At 41.7% G+C, this 19,542-nt stretch overlaps 1 protein-coding gene across 1 annotated transcript; it reads right to left on the bottom strand.

The window, feature by feature from the left end:
* Positions 1–7,564: 7,564 nt before the first annotated feature.
* LOC137786296 (transcription factor Sox-9-A-like) lies at positions 7,565–11,536 on the bottom strand. The gene is made up of 3 exons (XM_068578065.1): positions 10,812–11,536; positions 10,169–10,416; positions 7,565–9,822 (listed from the first exon to the last, which is right to left on the bottom strand). Exons 1-3 carry the CDS (start codon positions 11,237–11,239, stop codon positions 9,059–9,061), a joined length of 1,440 nt encoding a protein of 479 aa, XP_068434166.1. The 5' UTR covers positions 11,240–11,536; the 3' UTR covers positions 7,565–9,058.
* Between the last annotated feature and the right edge of the window lie 8,006 nt (positions 11,537–19,542).

Raw genomic sequence — 19,542 nt, 5'->3', positions numbered from 1 at the left:
ATAAAGCAGGAGGAACGAGAGGAAACCCTTAACAAGGTGTCAAACAGGCTTGTTGGATCTTTGCACATGAGCACACGCATAGCTGAACCTGCGCTGTGATGTTTGTTGACACGTCTGGGAGAGAATTTTGAAGTTTTCACAGCTATCATAAATCCGGAGAGGGCATGGTTTTTCCCAGGCTTAGGAGCTTCATCTCGTATGCTGTTGGCCGATGCCAATGGGCCATCGAGGCCCACAAACGGCAACAGGCTTTATTACCATGGAAACCAATGTGCGCTCTTGTGCAGTTTGATACCAAGAGCCTCTCCCTCTCATCTGCTTGGGGTTGAACTTATCAATGATGACATTTGCCAGGTAGGGAGACAACTGAAGCGTTAAAATGCAATGGACACAACAATACAATACACTTTCAAAACATGCAGTCTTGCATTCAAGTTGGCTTTTTTAAGGGCACAAGAAAACCAAATGTCTGCTTCCTCATGACGTCTCCGTGGAATTTCACAGTAAGTTAAAGAAAGTGACTTTAGAGAGAGAGAGGGGGAGAGAGAGAGAGAGGAGAGAGAGAGAGAGAGAGAGAGAGAGAGAGAGAGAGAGAGAGAGAGAGAGAGAGAGAGAGACCTGGCAGCTTTGGCTCTGTACTTGGGCACAACACTCACTCATTTATTGAAATCCCACTTTGTGATCATCCTGCCCCAAAGTGAGGGATTCAAATTCCTCCCCTATCAAGCCCACGCCAAAAAGACACTAATTACATTTGTATTAAAGTTTTTCCCAAATGTGCTGGCTAGTTTCCTCTACTTTTCCTCTACGTGGACAAACATTGGTCTAATTGACAGACTCATCTCTCTCTCTCTCTCTCTCTCTCTCTCTCTCTCTCTCTCTCTCTCTCTCTCTCTCTCTCTCTCTCTCTCTCTCTCTCTCTCTCTCTCTCTCTCTCTCTCTCTCCCTCTCTCGGTTTTTATGCATTTAACATGTGGCAGACTTCATCACCATCACCATGCGCTCATGACACACACCTGTTCCCAACAGCTGTTGCTGCAAGGCACTCTGGGACATGATGGTAATTCCATGTTGTCTAAGTCACTGGTAGAAAAAAAAAGAGAGCTGAAAAAGCTTACTTTTTTTTCTTATTTTTTATAAGCTGTCGAATGAGGAAGAGTTGTATCTTAACTTATGTGAGCTTGGGCCAGACTAAACGATATCCTGCCAGAAAAGAGACATTACCATCAAACAGATGAAACTGTCTGAGAGGAATGGGCATCTGTAAAAACAACTGCTCTCTAAAATTAGAGTTGCATAAAAGCTTCCTGCAGAGAGTCCCCCTGCACCAAAGTATTCCCTTCTGCACATGATGAGGCCAAAACTGCTGATGCTTCAGAGGTAGTTGGAAAGCACTAAACTGCCTGTGGAGAAAATAATAGGGGCACACAGAAGAACAACCCAGAACCCTGCCCAACCCCCATCCCAGAACTGCTACCAATTAATGCGCTAAAGAGGCTGCACATGTAACTTTGTGAAAGTTGCAGGATGGTAGCTCAACATGATGCTGTTCTCGCAGTAATCTTCCCAGCAAACCTGAAGCAGGGAATCACGAGACACTCTTATTAGTCTCTTTAATCAAATTAAATAACTGCTTCTGTTTACTACAGTGAAGTGATATTTACTTTAATTCAAAGGTAACTCAATACTGTCTGCTTCCTCATGTGCTGTCAGCATCAGTGCTGGGGGGTCTGCTTAGCGCTCTCTGACAGAGCACTGCATGGAGGAAATGAGGCCGGTGAAGACCCCATTGACCGTAAGGCATTCTGCCCATATTTCACTAAGCCCTTCTCCCAAAGGGGAAAGCAGCAGACACGAACCATATCAGAACACATGCTGAGGTGGGGGGGGGGGGGGGGGGTCAACAAGGGAAAAAGGAGGGTGAGAAGTAGAGAGAAGAAATGAACATACACACACTTTTAAAACATACAAACTCAAACACGTGATGGCAGAATAATAAAACAAATTTAACAGGGACATTTTACTTTAAAGGCAAAACAAAAACAGATAATTTTCTGCATTAGTGTGTATGACTCAGTGTGAGAGAGAGAGAGAGAGAGAGAGAGAGAGAGAGAGAGAGAGAGAGAGAGAGAGAGAGAGAGCGAGAGAGAGAGAGAGAGAGAGAGAGAGAGAGAGAGACGCCTGTCCGCCTGCAGATTTGTGTGTGTGTCACTTTGTCACTCTGTGTGTAATTAATTGGTTTACTGCCAGGTTATGCTCAGTGTGTCCGCCTGGAATCTGCATCTGGCCCTGAACTTTACTTTTACATGTTAGTTGAGGTATTAACTTATTTGGACAAGGGATTAAGTCTCACTGGTTGTCCCATAGATGGAATGGACAAACACAGGGGAGGTATGTTTGAGATGCTGGGCCCCGTAAGTAAAGAAATAGCTGCCGACAATCACTGTATAGTCGCCACCAGAACTCGCAGCTAATACTTCTGCTTCCACGAAAAGATACACACGTCACATAACATACACTCCTGCAACTCCTCCCACTCTGGCTCGGATCTGAGAAGTGTTGAATTGACATTTAATCCTGCTGTTATTCAGAACAGGACAAACATACAAAAAAATGTATGACACGAGAAAGCACGCAAACAGAAACCTCTTAACAGCTCTCCTGATTGCAATTCAGTAACTGAACAAATTTTAAAAAATGTAAGAAAAAAATACTTTATTGCGACCAAGTTTTGATTATTTTATACATAGCTGTGGTACTAATTTAAAACAATGAAACAACACAGGAACATCTGATTTATTGTGTTACATGTCACATAATGCCTCAAAATGTGTAACTCGGTTATGCCTCAGGGATGGACTGCCAGATCATGGCTTACAGTCAGCGCTCATGCTTTTGCTGACGTGTCGATTTGCAACCCCTCAAACAACCTGTGCCAAATTGGGCATGTGCACTGTAAAATGATATGTTCTGTGGAGATTTACTAGCTGCAGACGAGGGAATTAGCTAAGAAAACTACTGTGTCCGTGGTTGGTTGGACAGCCCAAGGTTTTCTTTCTGTGTCTTAATCAGAAACAAATGTAGAAAGGGTTGGAAATCTCATTATTATTAGAGAGAATCCTTTTCTAAAGCAGGAGGGATAATACAGATAAGGATGAGAAAGGTTGATTAAATGAAGCTTAAAGACAGACCCACTTGATCCATCATCTTTTTTTGGCTCCTGGTTTCACTTATGGAGCATTGTCTTCCTTTTTAGCACAAAAAAAGTCTTCTTTTAGTCATTTAGTAAGTCTCAAGGACAATAGGTTGCACATACTGTGATAAAACACTGGCTTCAATTGAGGGTTACATTAATAAATGACCTTATTATACATATATTTGCACATTCATATTATCTGACATCACCGTCTTAGATATAAGGTAATTAATCTACAGCATACGCAGTCTGCATGCACATAAGATATCATTAATGGCCTCAAACAGTGTCATCTCCATTTCTTCAGCCACAAAACCACCCACTGCCATCTCTCACCTACCTCCTCCAGACTGAGCTAGAGCTCATGAGGCCTCAGACACACTTAATGGGATTATGGTAATATCATTTTGGGACGCTGACCTCGGGCCGGTGCCAGGTTTCTTCCACATCCTCAGACAAAGGCAGGGAGCTCACCAAGGGTTCCAGCAGGCTGGCCCAGCTCGGCCTCTTGGCACAGGCCGATGTCCTCATGGGCCCAGCGCAAGATGGATGGCTGCGGGGCAAAGTCTCACTTCCTAAGTCTACTCAAACAGAGCGCACAATCAAACAGTGGCAAGAAGGTATCGTAAACTTAGATACATATCATCCCTCAGGAGTTAGCGGACTCTTGTGACCGTTATACAGGGAATTCTTCCGATTCAATGTATACAATAATCAATACGCTTCAGGATGTAGGAAATGTTAGCTCCCATCTTGAATCAGCACATAGTCGTTTTTCAGCTGAGGGTGTAGCTCCCATGGTAACGGCCTTGTAGTCGGCTTGTCTTGCTCAGTGATTTAGCAGGGGTTTCCTCCACTGGATGTTTCTTATTAGTTTAAGAAAGGATTTTATGGACTGAACAATTTAAAAGCAACTCAGTGTGGGGGTCAATTCAAGCTGTCCCTGTGGGCAATCAAAACAGAGGAATGGTTACCGACAGCACATATCCTTAAAGAAAACACAATAAACTGGTCATACAGCGTTATGTTTGAAATACAAACACATATGTGGATAAGTTGATTTGGCCTTGATTACATTTAGAAACGGTTTTCTTTTTGATACTGTAACAGACAATTATACACACAAAGCAGTCCACCAGGGGAGACGGAGTAAGCTTGCAATATGCCGGAGTGCCGTTTCACTCGTCATCTCATTTTACTTTGTTGTATGTTTTATTGTTGTCCAGTCTCCACGGGTGTATCACCAGATTTTTTTCTTCCCCTTTTCCTTTTCTTTTCCTCTTCCCCTTTGCCGTCAGTAAGACCACCCATAGGGATCGGAGGGGGCAGACATCTCTGTGGAATAATAATGGGGTCGTCCTGGGAAAATTGCCCATGGAAAGGCCTGTCTGAAAAAGAAAGAAAGAAAAATTTGGTCTTGTTTCCGATCCTTCTTGGAAACATTCATCAGGGCACTCCTGCTGTTCAGAGGGGAGCGGTCTCATCATAGCCCCCGATCACACCAACTGGCTGGGTCACTCTGCCACTGCCAAGGCTCTCTGAGCCCAGGACAGCAGGCTGGGGTTCATGCTTTAGAAAAGATGCTTTTTATTTGCCTCGTCTTTAATACAGTGTGTATGGAACGCATTATATGTATCATTGTGTTTGCGCTGCTACTGGGCAAGGCTGTCGGTGGCAGAAAAGCTCAACACATGAGTCAGCGTGGTCTCACCCAGGGAAAGCCTCAATCCTGATGTAATTTCCTGATTTGGTGACACACGTGACACAGTATTCTGATGAAACACGATGAAAGTAGCTCTCACCGTCCAGCTACTCTAACTTTAACTCTTTAACTTTATTGCACACACAACAACATTGTATCATCTGACTTTTATTGAAAACTTTTATCCCATCCACACGCTTGATTTCATTCTGTTATGGAAAGAGTTGTTGTTATTCATAAAATAAAATGTCAAAATAGTAGTTATTTCCTAAAAGTGATACTAATACGATCACCTGATTCCAGTATATCTGAACTCATTCTGAGCTGGACTTGAGCATGTAAACATTTCACATTTTCCCATGCGCGCACACGCCAACAAACTGAGAATTAAACAATTGAGCAAACGTGTTCTGGTCCTTCTCTGAAGCTGGAAGAACCTGGGCCCGTGTCGACCAAAGTCGACTTTTCCCCTTGTTTGCTGAACAGAAATGTTGGCTCCAGTTTAACTCTCGGTCAACGTCTTCCATCAGGAGCCAACCATGTCCTAAAGTGCTGTGTTACTCTATGCCTGTTGGAGCCAGCTCAGACAGCATCAGGACATTGGGATGGCGTTTGCCAATTGCTTGAGTCAGGCAGGATTTCTTTTACATTTAGAACTCCTCCTAACAACTATAATGTCAATGTTTGTGTTGAAAACGCTCCATTATTCCCCTTCAACTTGTCTTTCTGAAAGTCTGCTGTTTTTTTTTTTTTATGTTTTAGAGTCCTATTTTGAGTTCTTCTAAAATATGTAGTGACCCAGCATCTTAATTAATGTCTCAGACGTGTCAGTCATTCACACCATTCCTTGGTTTGGAAGACAACAACAAAAAAGGTTCCTGTCCTGGTGATCCCCCTGCTAAACCTTTCGGTTCTCCCTCGAGCCATCACTAACTAGCCTCCCTTTGCCCTGTTAGGGCCCCGGGGCCCCGCTGCCTCGCTCCGGGTCTGAGCCACTGGAGATCCAGTGATGGATGTGCCTCAGGGGAGCTCTCTGTGGGAGGTGGGCTCAGGACTTCACACACTCAACCCTCATATTTAACCAGAGACAGCAGAGTCAAGCCTGCACTAGGATCAGTGTTTTACATATATGTATCAATGTTTTTTTAAAAGTTCATATAACACAACACTGTTTTAATCAGCAGCTAGTATCTCGCAACAGCAGTTTGAAGCAAAGTTACTAAAGAAGAAGCCGACATAGCCAAGTGTTGTATTGTTTTTACTGCAAAACAATACATTGTGGAAACCAACTTTAAATCATAATTCTAAGTGTAGGCTACACTGCCCGATACACTGTCATCATCAGTCAGTGAATACGGGTAGAATGCGGTATTGTGTGTTAAAATAGTGAGTTTCCCTTTCAGCCGAACCCGCAATCCCAAAGTTTAGTTACTGTTTTCCACTCTCAACAAACCCCACAGCATGTGAGAGAGCTAAAGGTGCAGCTTAGGATAGTACCGTATAATGATATGATAGCAATATATAGAAGTATAGACAGCATTACTTCTAGCATTTTGAATAGAAATACACTGACAGTTATTTGATTCACTAACATTCTATGTAATTTAGACAATTAAAGTCAGTTAACAAATAGATAAATGTGCTCAAGGAGTCCTTTTTTATTCCTCTTTACACGTTGGTGTAGCATAGTGAAAAAAAACAAACTGGTTCCCTTTTTCAGTAGTTCTCATCAAGAAATGGTGAGAGGAAGTTACAGAGTGGTGGCAATGCTAAAATTTTATTATGAGGTATGAAATTAAATGTGATTAAATGTGATTTCAAGTTCCCTTAGAGAAACAAACGTAATGTGAAAATTCCCTCATTCGTTGGAATATTTCTTTATTTCAATGTATTTCTAATTTTCTGCAAAAGTTCAACTTATGAAGGTCAAACTTAAAAACTTGTTGGATATAACACTGTAATTATCTGTCCATTTTAGTGATTGCCAAGAATAGTCTTTGTATATCTGAAGGAACTTTAAAAAATAAAACTGTCCAGTCATCACAGTGAGATGAGGGGCAGTGGTGGGTGGCAGAGAAAGGTTCAGTCAAGTTGATGTGAGGAAAGAGACGTCATCTGTGAATGTGCCTCAAATTTCAACACAAAGCTATAGTACCTGATTGTGTTTACGCTGCCACTGATTTATTAAGGTCAGCTCTATTCCTATATTACTTGGCAAGTAATGAATAAACAATATTCAATGTATAGTTTGTTTCTTTAAGCTGTGTTGTATACAGGCGGCGGGGGAAGGGCGCGGACATACGTCTCCTCAAAAGTCTGTGGTAATAATGGACCTATGACCTCATGGTCTGAGAAGCCAGAAGCACAACCACTGTTCCCAGTGCCACCACGTGCATGTACCGACTTTCATTTTCACTTCACATTGGTCAAAAAGAAAACTTTAACCAAGCTGCTGCAGTGGGTGTCGGATTAATGTAGAAGTTATAGTAACTGGGTCGCATAACAATCCTATGTTTTGTGATTCAAACTCAGTAAACAACACCTCTGTTGGGCCAGGCCTCGGCCATCTTGTCATAACTGACCTCACTGATTGTCGTCTGACAAATACAACAGAGATAATACAGTATGAAGCATGCTTATGATTAATTGCACCAGACGATTGCATATTTCTCAGTGTTTTGTTTTTATTGCAAACAATATAATACAAAAGATAAGCTTTTAAGACAATGCCATGTTCACCTACCGAAACTGCATTAAGGAGATGACAAGATGAGAACTAATGATACAGAATATAAAATGAGGAACACAACTTTTTTTCAAAAACAAAAAGTATTCTGTTGATTCCAGCAAATTCTTTACAAAAAACAGCCACAGCTTTCATATCCATTAATTAATTTGTTAGGAAAAAGAAAAAAAAGAAAAATTCCAGTTTTTCTGTTTTTAGAAAAAGACTCATTGTGTAATAATAAGTAATCTGTACATAAACTAGATCATGAATAAACACTTTAATATGGAAACATTTACAAATGATAAATAAACAAATTTGTACCACATATGACAGCAAACTACTTCACTGAAAACCTCTCATCTCAGTTAGCTGCTGCTGAATTAAAAAGATAATTGCAAATAGTTATTCTCAAATAAAATTAATGCTAAAGAATAAATTAAGAAAAAAAGGTTAGAAACAAGGATGAGGCTTTAGGAATGATAGAAGCATGCCAGACTCAGACCTGCTGGCTGCTGAGGAGAATCGGGTCAAAGGTCACTTCCTGCATCTCCTCAAGCAGGAAGTCAAAACTATGCCGTGGTTTCAACACTGCAATGCCAGTGTTGAATGCCAGAGCCTCTCCACTGGGGCTCCGGAGGCACCAATGGTATCAAGGCAGTACCCAGATAAAAGCAAGCGTTGCACAGTTACATCAAGCAACACAGTAAGGCCCCTAGTAGAATTAAATGGCACCTGCTATAGCGATTCCAACACAATCATTTGAGCTAAAGCAAAGAACAAGAAGAAGAATATTTGACTAATTCACTGATGACACAGTCATATCATGGCCAAAAAAATGTAAATCTATTTTGAACCTGCATTGCTCAATTCTTGCATCTCATGGGAATTACAATAAAATATGTACAGTACAAAAATTCAAAGCAGAATGTAGCTGTAGGCATTATAAGACGGCAGTGTCAGTAAACTGATGTTTCTTACTTGTGTAGAAAAAATAAAGACGTAAGGCCACGGATGGTATTTTTACCCGGCATTCCCGCTACTTTAGATTAATTAAACCTTCAAATTGTGATGATGAAGATGCTAATGACGATGATAATGACACTGAGTATGACGATGATGATGACAAGAGCAAAACACATACACAGTACATACTAAAATATTTATAACCAGTATGTCCTCACAGAGGATTTAACTTCTTTTTTTTTAAAACATTATATCTAAAAAAATATAATCACAATTCCAACCAATACAAAAGGCACTGTTGTGAGCCAATCCAAAGATATATTTTCAGTACTATAAAAAAAGTCCAAGTCATGTTTTTTAAGTTGACAATGAAGGGTGTGTGTCATGGTGGAACAAAGACCACCATGCAGAAACAAAAAGGTCTATGGAAGTGATGGGTGTTGTACAGTCAGTGCTGATGGCCGCCTCCTCAAGGCCTGGAGAGCTGTGTGTAAATGGGCTGCTGCTCCCAGTGCTGCGGACTATGGGTCTGCGGCACGGAGGGCACCCCGGTGGTGTCGGCGATCGGGGTGTACATGGGCCTTTGACTGGGACTCATGTAGCTGAAGGTGGAGTACAGGCCGGAGCCCTGGCCAGCCGCATGGCTGTAGTAGGAGTTGGCACCACCTTGATGGTCTGAATAGTCATACTGTGCTCTTGTGATTGAGGGGTACGAGGCGGTGCTGTAGTGCTGCAGGTTGAAGGACCCGTAGGTGACGTGCTGCGGGGAGCCCTGCTGCTCACTGTAGTGGCTCGGGCTCAGCTGCTCCGTCTTGATCTGGGTGGTTCTCTGTTGACCCTGTTGGCCTTGCTCTCCTCCTCCACCCAGGGGGGTCAGAGAGTGCTGCTGCTGCTGCTGCTTGGACATCCAGGCGTGGGCCCCGACATTGGCCGCATGACCGACTGAGGAGTTGCTGATGCCGTAGCTGCCGGTGTAGCCGGCCTGGGCCACTCCCGTCACTCCGACGTGGCTGTGAGGTGGCAGGTACTGATCGAACTCATCGACGTCAAAGCTGCCCATGTTGGATATGACCTCGCTGCTCAGCTCGCCGATGTCCACAGCACCAAAGTCGATGTTGAGCTGGCGACTGGTGCCCTCTTGTATGGGGCGACCCTCGCGCTTCAGGTCACCCTTGCTGATGGGGAGATCTGTCTTGGGGGTGGTCGGCGGTGTTGGCGGGCCCTGGGACTGACCTGGTTAGAGGAAAGGCAGCGTTAGCCTTGAAATCAAATCCAGCTCCACCAGGGACTAGTGCATCGGAATACCAGTATAGTTGCAAATGGTTTCAGAAGGAGGAGTTTGTTGACACTATACTGACATATATCTGCATTATGGCTTGTAAAGCACTAATCACTAATCATTAGCAGGTGTCTGTTCAAGGCCCTCTCAGCTTATAATTGGATTTTTACACACAGTGAATCCTGCTTGGAAAAACAATACCAGTAATTGTTTTTTCTTCATTATTATTATTATTATTATTATTATTATTATTATTATTATTATTATTATTATTATTATTATTATTATTTGTTGTCTTACCTGAATGTTCTCCTGGAGAATGCACCTCGCCCAGACTTGAAGCTGGAGAATCGGCCCGCTGCAGCGCCTTGAAGATCGCATTTGGAGAGATGTGGGTTTGCTCGCCGTCCTCGGGGTCGTTTTGTCCGTTCTTCACTGACTTTCTCCGCCTCGGCTGATATTTGTAGTCGGGGTGGTCCTTTTTGTGCTGCACTCTGAGACGCTCGGCTTCTTCCACAAACGGACGCTTCTCTCCTTCGTTGAGCAATCTGAAAATATCACAGAATTGTACATTCACATTAAAACGCATTCAATGAGCAACACGCACAAGACACAGTTGATTAAATAGTTTAGGAGATGTGAAATTAACTGAATTATTGCAGGCACTGTTTTACTATTAACTATCAACAAGAAGAAGGCGCTAAAATAAAAGTGTGTGCATCCTAAAGCTAAACTTCTAGAAACTACTCGACCATACAATTAAGAAGTGACGCCGCAGTCACAATCAAATATCATTTAATTGAGAAAAAATAATGTGTCCAGAAAGCTTGTGAATCTCTCAGGCAGGTGGTGCCTAAATAGTGCGAAGAATCGTAGAAATAGTGCGCTGCGCACAGCGGCGCGTAAAAGCGCACAAGTGATTGTGAATGCAAAGCAAACCTACCTCCAAAGTTTGCCCAGGGTTTTGCTGAGTTCCGCGTTGTGCAAATGCGGGTATTGATCGGCCAGCTTCCTCCGCGCGGCTTGAGCCCACACCATGAACGCATTCATGGGTCTCTTGACGTGAGGTTTGCTTTTGCTTGAGCCGTTGACGCGCACCGGCATGGGCACCAGCGTCCAGTCGTAGCCCTTTAGCACCTGGGACACCGCATCTCTGATGCACACCGGGAACTTTTCTTCATCACCCTCTTTCTTATATTCTGTACCCAAGAGGAGGTGGTTGTCGGTCGGCCGGGTGTTCTCAGTGTCCGACCCGGACCCGGACGGGCACGGCGAGCCTGCGGAGTCCTCCGACATGCTGGGGCTGGGAGCGTCAGAGTGACACTTCTCCTGTTCTTCTGTCATCTTCAGGTAAGGGTCGAGGAGATTCATGCGCACAAGTTAAAGAATAGTTTCTCGCAGTAAAAAAAAAAAAGGGAGAAAAATCCTTCTTTCTAAATCCAAGAGCTGTGCCCAAAGACTGCAGTGACAGCCTGTGAGGGCGCACAGCCTGACGGGCAAACTTGAATCCTGTGTAAGTCAACAAAAATGTCAAAAAATGAAAGTTTTTGACGATCCTTCGACTTGTCACAATTTCGCAGAGAGGAAGGGGAATTGCAAGTGATCGCTTTCTAATGCTCAGCAGTTGCAGCTGTGACTTAAGAAGAAATGTGAGTTCTGCTCTTGGAGGGTTGCTGAAGAGTCTAGAAACATAGGAGGCGAACCTTGGATTTATGTTTGACGGCAAGGAAATGATTGGGGGAAACTTTTGGTGGGCGGGGACGTAATATGACTCTGCTGTGAAGAAGTCGCGCAGTCAACAACAGCGAAACCCCAGCGAGAGTCGGAATGAGGAGTTTTTTTTTACCTTATAATCTTTGGTTTCATTCACATTTATAAAGGTATTACAAAAAAAGATCAAAGTTAAATGTGAATTATTATACTCTCTGACAAAAAAAGTAGGGCTATAATTACGAATCATAGCTACACAACATAATAATGTGAAGGATCGTAACATTACAGTGATATCAAGCATTATATAGAAAAAGAAAAACAATTTATCTTTAATTACAGACACAACATTGTTAAATCCTCACTTGCACTCCTAGAAGTATAAATACATTGGAATTCCAGTTCGTATAGTTCTTTATTATACTTGGTTATATACTTTTGTATTATTCATTTATTTCAATTGTACACAACGTACAGCCTGTACGTTGTGTACAATGTCATTTGCATATTATTTTTACAAAGTGTCCCAAGATTGACAGATCATTTACTTTTCCAACTAAAAATCTTAACATTTGTGAGTTTTCTTTGCAGGCACAATAGTAGTTGTATGACATGTGAGTTATTGGATACCGGTTTGGTTCATTTATACGTTAGAGCAGTTCTCGTTTAGAAACTAGTGACGTTTTTAATGGCTTATCTTGTTTTCGGGGGATTGCGGGCAGTTGTGTTGTGTTTGTGGCACAGAGACAGTTCAGTGTGTGTCTGCTGCTGAGCCGCATCCCTCGGTCGCCTCTCTGCGCTGCAGTGACCACATGGGCCAATAGGGGGCGACAGCAGTCCAGAAACTTGAGAGGAAGCCCCGCAACTGTGCAGGGGCTGCAAAGACTCAGAGGTAGTAAGAAACATTCAACATTTTTATTTTAGGCCTTCCTATTTCCAGCAGACAGTTTATTAGGGATTACAGATAACATAACAAAACATATTATTTGAAACATATACTTATAGATTGTACAGCCCTCTGAGGCAAATTTGTGATTTGGGGATAAACAAAATACATTTAAGTGAATAATCACAAAGAATCAACAAGTGGCATCGCTGTTTCTCCCACTTCTTCCATAATGTCTTTATTTTTTACATATTTGTTTTATATTTTTGTTGAGAAACATTGAATATTACTGTTTTGATTCATGATTTAGATGACTATATTTGGTGATTTCTAATCTGCAACTCCCTGCAGTTCTAATATTGTTTTCTATGAATATATGGATATATGAAAATAATATTAACGCTAACATTATTAACAATGATGATTCAATTATTATTATTAATACAACAGTACAAAAAACTGCATGATGGTATTAAGTATAATATAACATTTAATAGATTTAATATTTCCTCAGTCAACGCAAACCATTTAAATATAAAGTCTGTGAAAAAGCAGATCAAAACAAACGTGTCTCAACACTAAAATCTACTTTGCTGGATTTCTTCCAACACTTGTTTTCGGTGGACAAAGGACACTTTGTTGAGAGAGTTCAGTCGATATAATCCATGTATACAATTTTAGAAACCAAATCCGACTGGTGTTGGTTATAAGTTGACATATAAAAACTTTGAAACATTTCTATTTTTATCACCACCATGGATTAGCAATTCATTGGTCAAAAGGAAAACTACTTTGTTGGATGCTTTAATCTGTAATCAAGAATATCGTTTACACATTGAATGTGGCTGCTAGAAATATAAAATATTTGTTTCACCTTTTCATGAAACAGTCTGGTTAAATCCATTCCCTTTTTGATCCTGTATTAATCACATAAGTGGTGATGAAAAGCTGGTGAGCTACATTTCACAGCTTCAAATCTGTTGGACAATTTAGATGAAGTTTGCGGGATTGTTTTATAAATTTCATTTTCAACATGTCACATATCTGATTTCATTCTGTTGTAGAATATGTTTGTTTCTTTAAGAGTCTTTGTCAGTAGTTAGTGCCTTCAATTGCGAGGAATAACCATTCTCTATAAAGAGGGCCGTGGTTCAAGGTTTCCTGTGAAAGCCGTTCAGTCTGTTTTGACCCTGACATGTTCATTAAAAACAGCCTAATGAGCCTGTCAGATGTTTTTGCTTGATGGGCAGTTAATGGTGATGATTATGTTGATTTTGTAACATTTCAAAGTAACCTGATTCTCTGTACTTGGGCTGACATCCTTGATCTACTTCCCTCAAAATGAAGTTAAACTTCCGAGATCTCTCTCAGGGTTTCATGTCATGCAGCAATAGGATACTGGCAGTCTCATACTTTTGTTTGTACAAACCAACACACACGTCTCGTAAAAGGGGAAATACCAAATGCCCTTTCCAATTCTTGAGCTGAACTGCAGCCGTTAGAGATTGCTGGTCTCAACATGCAGAGGAGGAAACCCAGTGATGGCTAACACAGAGGCATCAGAGGTGTGGTCGGGCATGTTCGCGCCCCCTCAGTGCTGACTGCAGTAGGTTTGAGGTGTCCTGCAGACCAGGGAGGAGGGACGGAGATCCTCTGAGTCTCGTAGCTTACATGGAATACCCGCCTGCAGGCCGGGTAGGTCTTGGGAAACTTCTCAGCTTGACTTCGAGCCATGGCGTCAAAATTTTGAGTCAAACACTGGGGGTAAACTGCCAAGTCATGTCTTCCACCTCTCCTCGGTCTCTCAGATTCCATTGCAAATGTTTGAGCAGACCGCCTCTTTTTTAAAGCGTGTTGGTGTGTTGCCTTTGAAGAGCGTTGGTCAAAACAATTGAATCAAAAGAATGGAACACAGCACGTGTTGCATTTTGCATTTATTTTATTAAAGGAAAGGTTTGATTTAGTGCCCTGTGCAGGAATTAATAGAATTTCAACCAAATACACCCAATTATTTAAAAAGGGAAACGTGATTCAGCGATAATCCGGCTATATGGAGAACTTCTAAAATACTGAGACCATTCGACATGTTGCAATAGCAAGGAGTGCATTAAAATCTTTGTTTAAATGGTCTGCAATGACACCCAGAAGGGATTGGAAGACGAGTGATAAATCCTGTGGCAGAGGTACGCAGTAGAGGCAGAGGTGGCTTCAGCCGCTCACAACAGACGTAACACCTGTCTGAGACTTTCCACAACCAGTGCCAACTGCCCTAGACATGGCAGAAGACTGCGACAGGGAGAACTGAGATAATCCTGTCGGCGAACTGTCTGAACTTTTGCTTTCTGGCTGCTTCCGCTGTCGGTTCTCAACGGAACGACAGTTTGTTTGTTCATTCTGGAAAAGTTCAGGCCAGTTTGGTTGCAGAACTGTACCCTTGCCCTTGTGAAGATGGACGCGCTGCCCCGGGTGTTTGCCGAACCAGATCAGGGCACTTTGGCCACGGGCAGCTGTCGGCTAATGGCATTTTGCAAAGGATAACTATGCTATTATTAATTGACCTGGCAGTTACCACCTCGATCATCAGGTCAGATAACACGTGAGATAGCTCAGCTCTGCCACCAAGGAAGTCCAACTGGAAACAAATTCTGGCCTTCACCCCGGTGAGCAGCAGTGTGTGATAATTGCTGCTGCACGCTTTCTTGTATATCTTCTCCTTTCTCTCCTCTGCAGATAGTGCTACTGTAATCTCGGTCTTATCTGCTTCTGGGTTTTAGTAAACTGAAACACCTTGGTCACTCATTGATAGGGTGTCTAGGGGAAGGAAATACACGCTGATCTGGGAATGCAGTGGAACCTTAAGTTCTTGATAAACATCATCAGTGTTGGATAGCTGCCACCATTGAGAGTTAGTTGTATGCAAAAAAAACACAACAAAACAACATAATTTCACAATTGTAAATTTTTCTTCTGATGTTTTTTTGTCTTGTTAAAACCTTGAGGAGCTGCATGCATGAAATCCTAATATTCACCCTCCAAACTTTCTAACAGCACACTTGAAAAGCACATCCAATATTGAGCTCTGCTGAGTGACAGCATGGTGGCCTCCATGCCTTCAGGTGAAGTGACCTCGGAGTCAGTTCAAATGACAATGAAATGCTATAAAAGCAGAGCATGGTCTCTGCAGGTCACTCTCCAGCATTTCAAATAATAAAGCTGTAATTAATGACCTGTAATTACATCCGAAAAACAATGGCTCATTCTCAGAGTGCTGACAAAATGTTTTGACATTACATGGGTCTCTTTTGAGGAAAATTACAATCTTCCTGTTGCAATTGAAAAGGTGACTTCCTAAGCAGAAAAACACACAGTTGATCAAGTCAATACAAGCTATGGTATGGCCAGTCATATTTTGGGGGGCTACTGTTAAAAAGCAGCTTTTTCTAGCTTCTTAAATACATTTGAACCACATTTCTTTCTGGAGCAGAAGGAAAAAACTGGTTTGAACAAGGTCCATCTATTTGCTGAGGAAGATTGTGTCATGTGGTTGGAAACTCCCGATAAACCGAGTAAACTGACCTTAATTTCCCATTGTTTTGCCACCATTTCCGAGATAATGTCCTTGTATGCCAAAGAATGTAGTTATCAAAGAAACTTTTCTCATCAAATATTGGGAAATTAAATAAAATCCAACATGTCATTATGCCGTAATTGCACCTTGTGGCCACAGAGGCCGCTATCCTGCAAAAGTCTAAAATCCCGATTTAAGATACAAATAACCTCCTTACCACTGTAATCACAAGAGATTTAATGAAATATGTCTCAGAAATAATTCAGTCATTTTTAGCTGCTTTTTTATTGTGTATCTCCATTCATGAGCCATGCACAATTTCATAGTACGTATTTCTGGCAACACTCAAACTTCCAAAATGCATGGGCGAACATTATCAACCTTTCACAACACTCCAAAACAAACCAATCTTTTTTGCTTTAGTACACTGGCTCTTATCACCTGCCTTTTTCTGAGTAACCTAATCATATATTTTTTAAATTCTAAAGTTGTCTCACTACAAATAATTTCAATGTTATTGAAATAATCCTTAAGTGCCTAGACTTCATGTTGAGGCAGTTTTGAGCAGAAATGCGATGCAAGTTGTGAAACTCTCTTCCGTCACGGATTCTTGCACGGTTGTGTCTGGAGCGTTTAGTGCTGAGTCAGGCTGGCTGACAGTACTATAGCAGCTCCCTGGCAGCGCTACACATGAAAAGTCCCATCCCCGGCTCTGGATGATGTCAGTGTGGCACCTCTGGCTGCACACAGAGACACCTTTCACAAAGAACCTGTATGTGCGTGGGTCTGGGCTACGTAATGGAACATTCAGCCCTATTCCCCGCCTACCTGTTTCGATGATCAGGTGAAAAGGAGACTGTTGTTGTCGCCTGCAGTATCGTAACCTAAAAATACACTTTTTACTACTTCCCCTTCTCATTCCTGTCATCTGCTCTTGTTTAAATCCTTATTTCTCATTTCTCACATGAACATTTTTAGCTTAGTATAATCTCATATTTAATTTTCCTCATGAAATTGAAACATTGACAATCTTAATACATTTAAATTCTTCCATTTAGAAAACATCCACATTGCACTTTTTTTCACAAATCCCTGGTGTCATGTTTTTTGTCACATTTCGAGCCCCTTTTCTCTCGTTTCATTATCCTTCCACCTTAACCAGGTCCTTTCAACAGGGCTCATTAGTTGGTACGACCGATGAAAAGGGCCATTCTTCCTCCACAGTCACTGTGATACTAGAAATACGGAGTTAATGAAAGAGTGATGATATCTAATCACCTTCCAGAGGATAGCACCTGCAGCAGGGCCAGCACCCAGACCTCTACTCAACGCTCACAAATGGATGGCCTACAGATGTACTTCCTCTCGCTATTCAGCAGTGACCACGGTTATACCTTTGAAATCACTTGTTTCAGGGGAAATGGGAATATCTTGTGTGGTCAAGCAGATCCAGTCCTCTTAGGTGTTTCCACTGGGGATTTCAGAATTAGACCGCAGCAATGAGATTAATACATTTAGAAAGGGCAAGGGTGAAATGAACAATGGCATACTTCAAGGGCTTTAAACAGTGTCTTATTACAATGGGGAAAGCCAGGTCTATTCTTGATAAATCCTATTTCAGGGCAAAGCAAAAAAGAAAAAAGGTCAACAAACTCCATTTAGGGACTGTAGACTGTAAGTACACCATTTTAAATGTGAATTTTCATTTTGACAATCAGTCAAATTTTATCCTGTTTTGTCACGTGAGGTGTCGGAAGTAGGACCCAAACGCCGATCAACCGTTTAAAGAATCTTTATTTTTAACAAAAAAACAAGGACCGGCTTGAAAAGAGCCTGGGCCCGAAGAGCAAAAAAAGCACAAAACTGGAATCAAGCTGGGACTTAAAGGGAAACCAAAACTGAAATAAGACAGGACATCTACATACCACAGAGTAACACAGTACAAGCCGACAAGGGGACAGGAGACAGGGTTTGAATACAAGGGGAAGGTAATGAGACACAGGTGGGAACAACGAGGAAGCACAGGTGACGACAATCAGACAAATCAAGAGACATGCACATGGAACAAGGCACACGGGGGCAGGAAGTGCAGAGACACATAAACTACACATAAACTACAAAACAAAACCAGACGCCACCCAACACTGTGACGTATTTAAGGATAGTTGTGCAAACGTGGCAGGATAATTTATGTTCAGAAAAGCCATTGATGTCCAATGTCTTCCAATAAAGAATTTTACTTTTTAAGATATTCAGATAATAAACATAGAGGCATACAGCTATTGTCTATGTAAAGCTTAGTATGATTTTTTCAAAGGAATTGGCAGAGATTCTTTAATATATATATATATATATATATATATATATATATATATATATATATATATATATATATATATATATATTTATATATATATATATATATATATATATATATATATATATATATATATATATATATATGTGTATTTTCTTCACTTTCGCTGCCCTTACATGTTTCTCATATCTTTAATTTCTCTTTTTTTGCCGTCTTATGATGACTTTGCAGCATATTCAGGGGCCAGACGTGTAGACAGGCAGAGACGTTGGGCGTAATATGTGCCAAGTATAACACGGCGCTCAGGGCTGTGTGTGCGACCCCCCTCACCCCTTCCTCCAGCTCCTTTCGGATGCTCCTGTGTTCAGACTGGCTCGGCCACAGCGGGGAAGCTCCATCTAATTGGAGCGGCCCAGCGGTGGTGGCCCCAAACCTCCGGGAGCCGAGCTCGTGCATTCTAATGTTACGCTCGAAGGAAATTGTCCTCCACTATTTCCTGAGATCCAATATGTGAGCGGCTTGGTTACCATTCTTGGTGGGAGAAAGAAAACTGTAATAGATTTGCTGCAGAGCTCAGTGGTGTCCTGTCCGTGTCCTGGAACGGTGTACCACAGGTTAGTTAGCTGGCAAACCACCCGGTTATTGGCTCGGTGTCATCATGAATAGAGGGGTGTTTAGAGGAGTCAATATGCATAATTAATATGAACTATTTAGATAATTAACCTGTTGAATGGAACTACAGCCTGTTTAAGATGTTCTGACATACCATTCTTCCCATCCAATCCAAAATTTCCACATCAAAGCTATGATGTTTCAACCAACACTTTTACCTCCCAATCATTAACAAAAAGGATACAGCAGTGACTTTCTAGAGCTGTAAAATCTGCATTATAAACTGCTGTGTAGTGTTTTGATGTCAGATTAATCTAAACCCGCTCACACAAATACACTATTATTTTTGGCCTAACGTCCCCCAAAATATATCTGGATAATATCAAAACACTGACAAAAGAAGAAGTTATTTTAACCGCTGAGACTTTCAGCTTTGACACTGTCCATCTCCTGAAAATCCACCATGTTCTCATTGTTTCCTCTGGATTCGTCACTGTTTGCACCTACGATAGACATTGAATAGTGACTCAGGTGTGTGGTTTCTCGATTGTCATTGGTGAAAGCAGATGGCGGCTCTTACT

This window comes from Clinocottus analis, unplaced genomic scaffold, assembly GCF_023055335.1.
Source record: "Clinocottus analis isolate CAN_PGR_092001 unplaced genomic scaffold, fCliAna1.0.p SCAF_16, whole genome shotgun sequence".
NCBI lineage: Eukaryota > Metazoa > Chordata > Actinopteri > Perciformes > Cottidae > Clinocottus > Clinocottus analis.
This window is presented reverse-complemented; position numbering and strand designations above follow the sequence as displayed.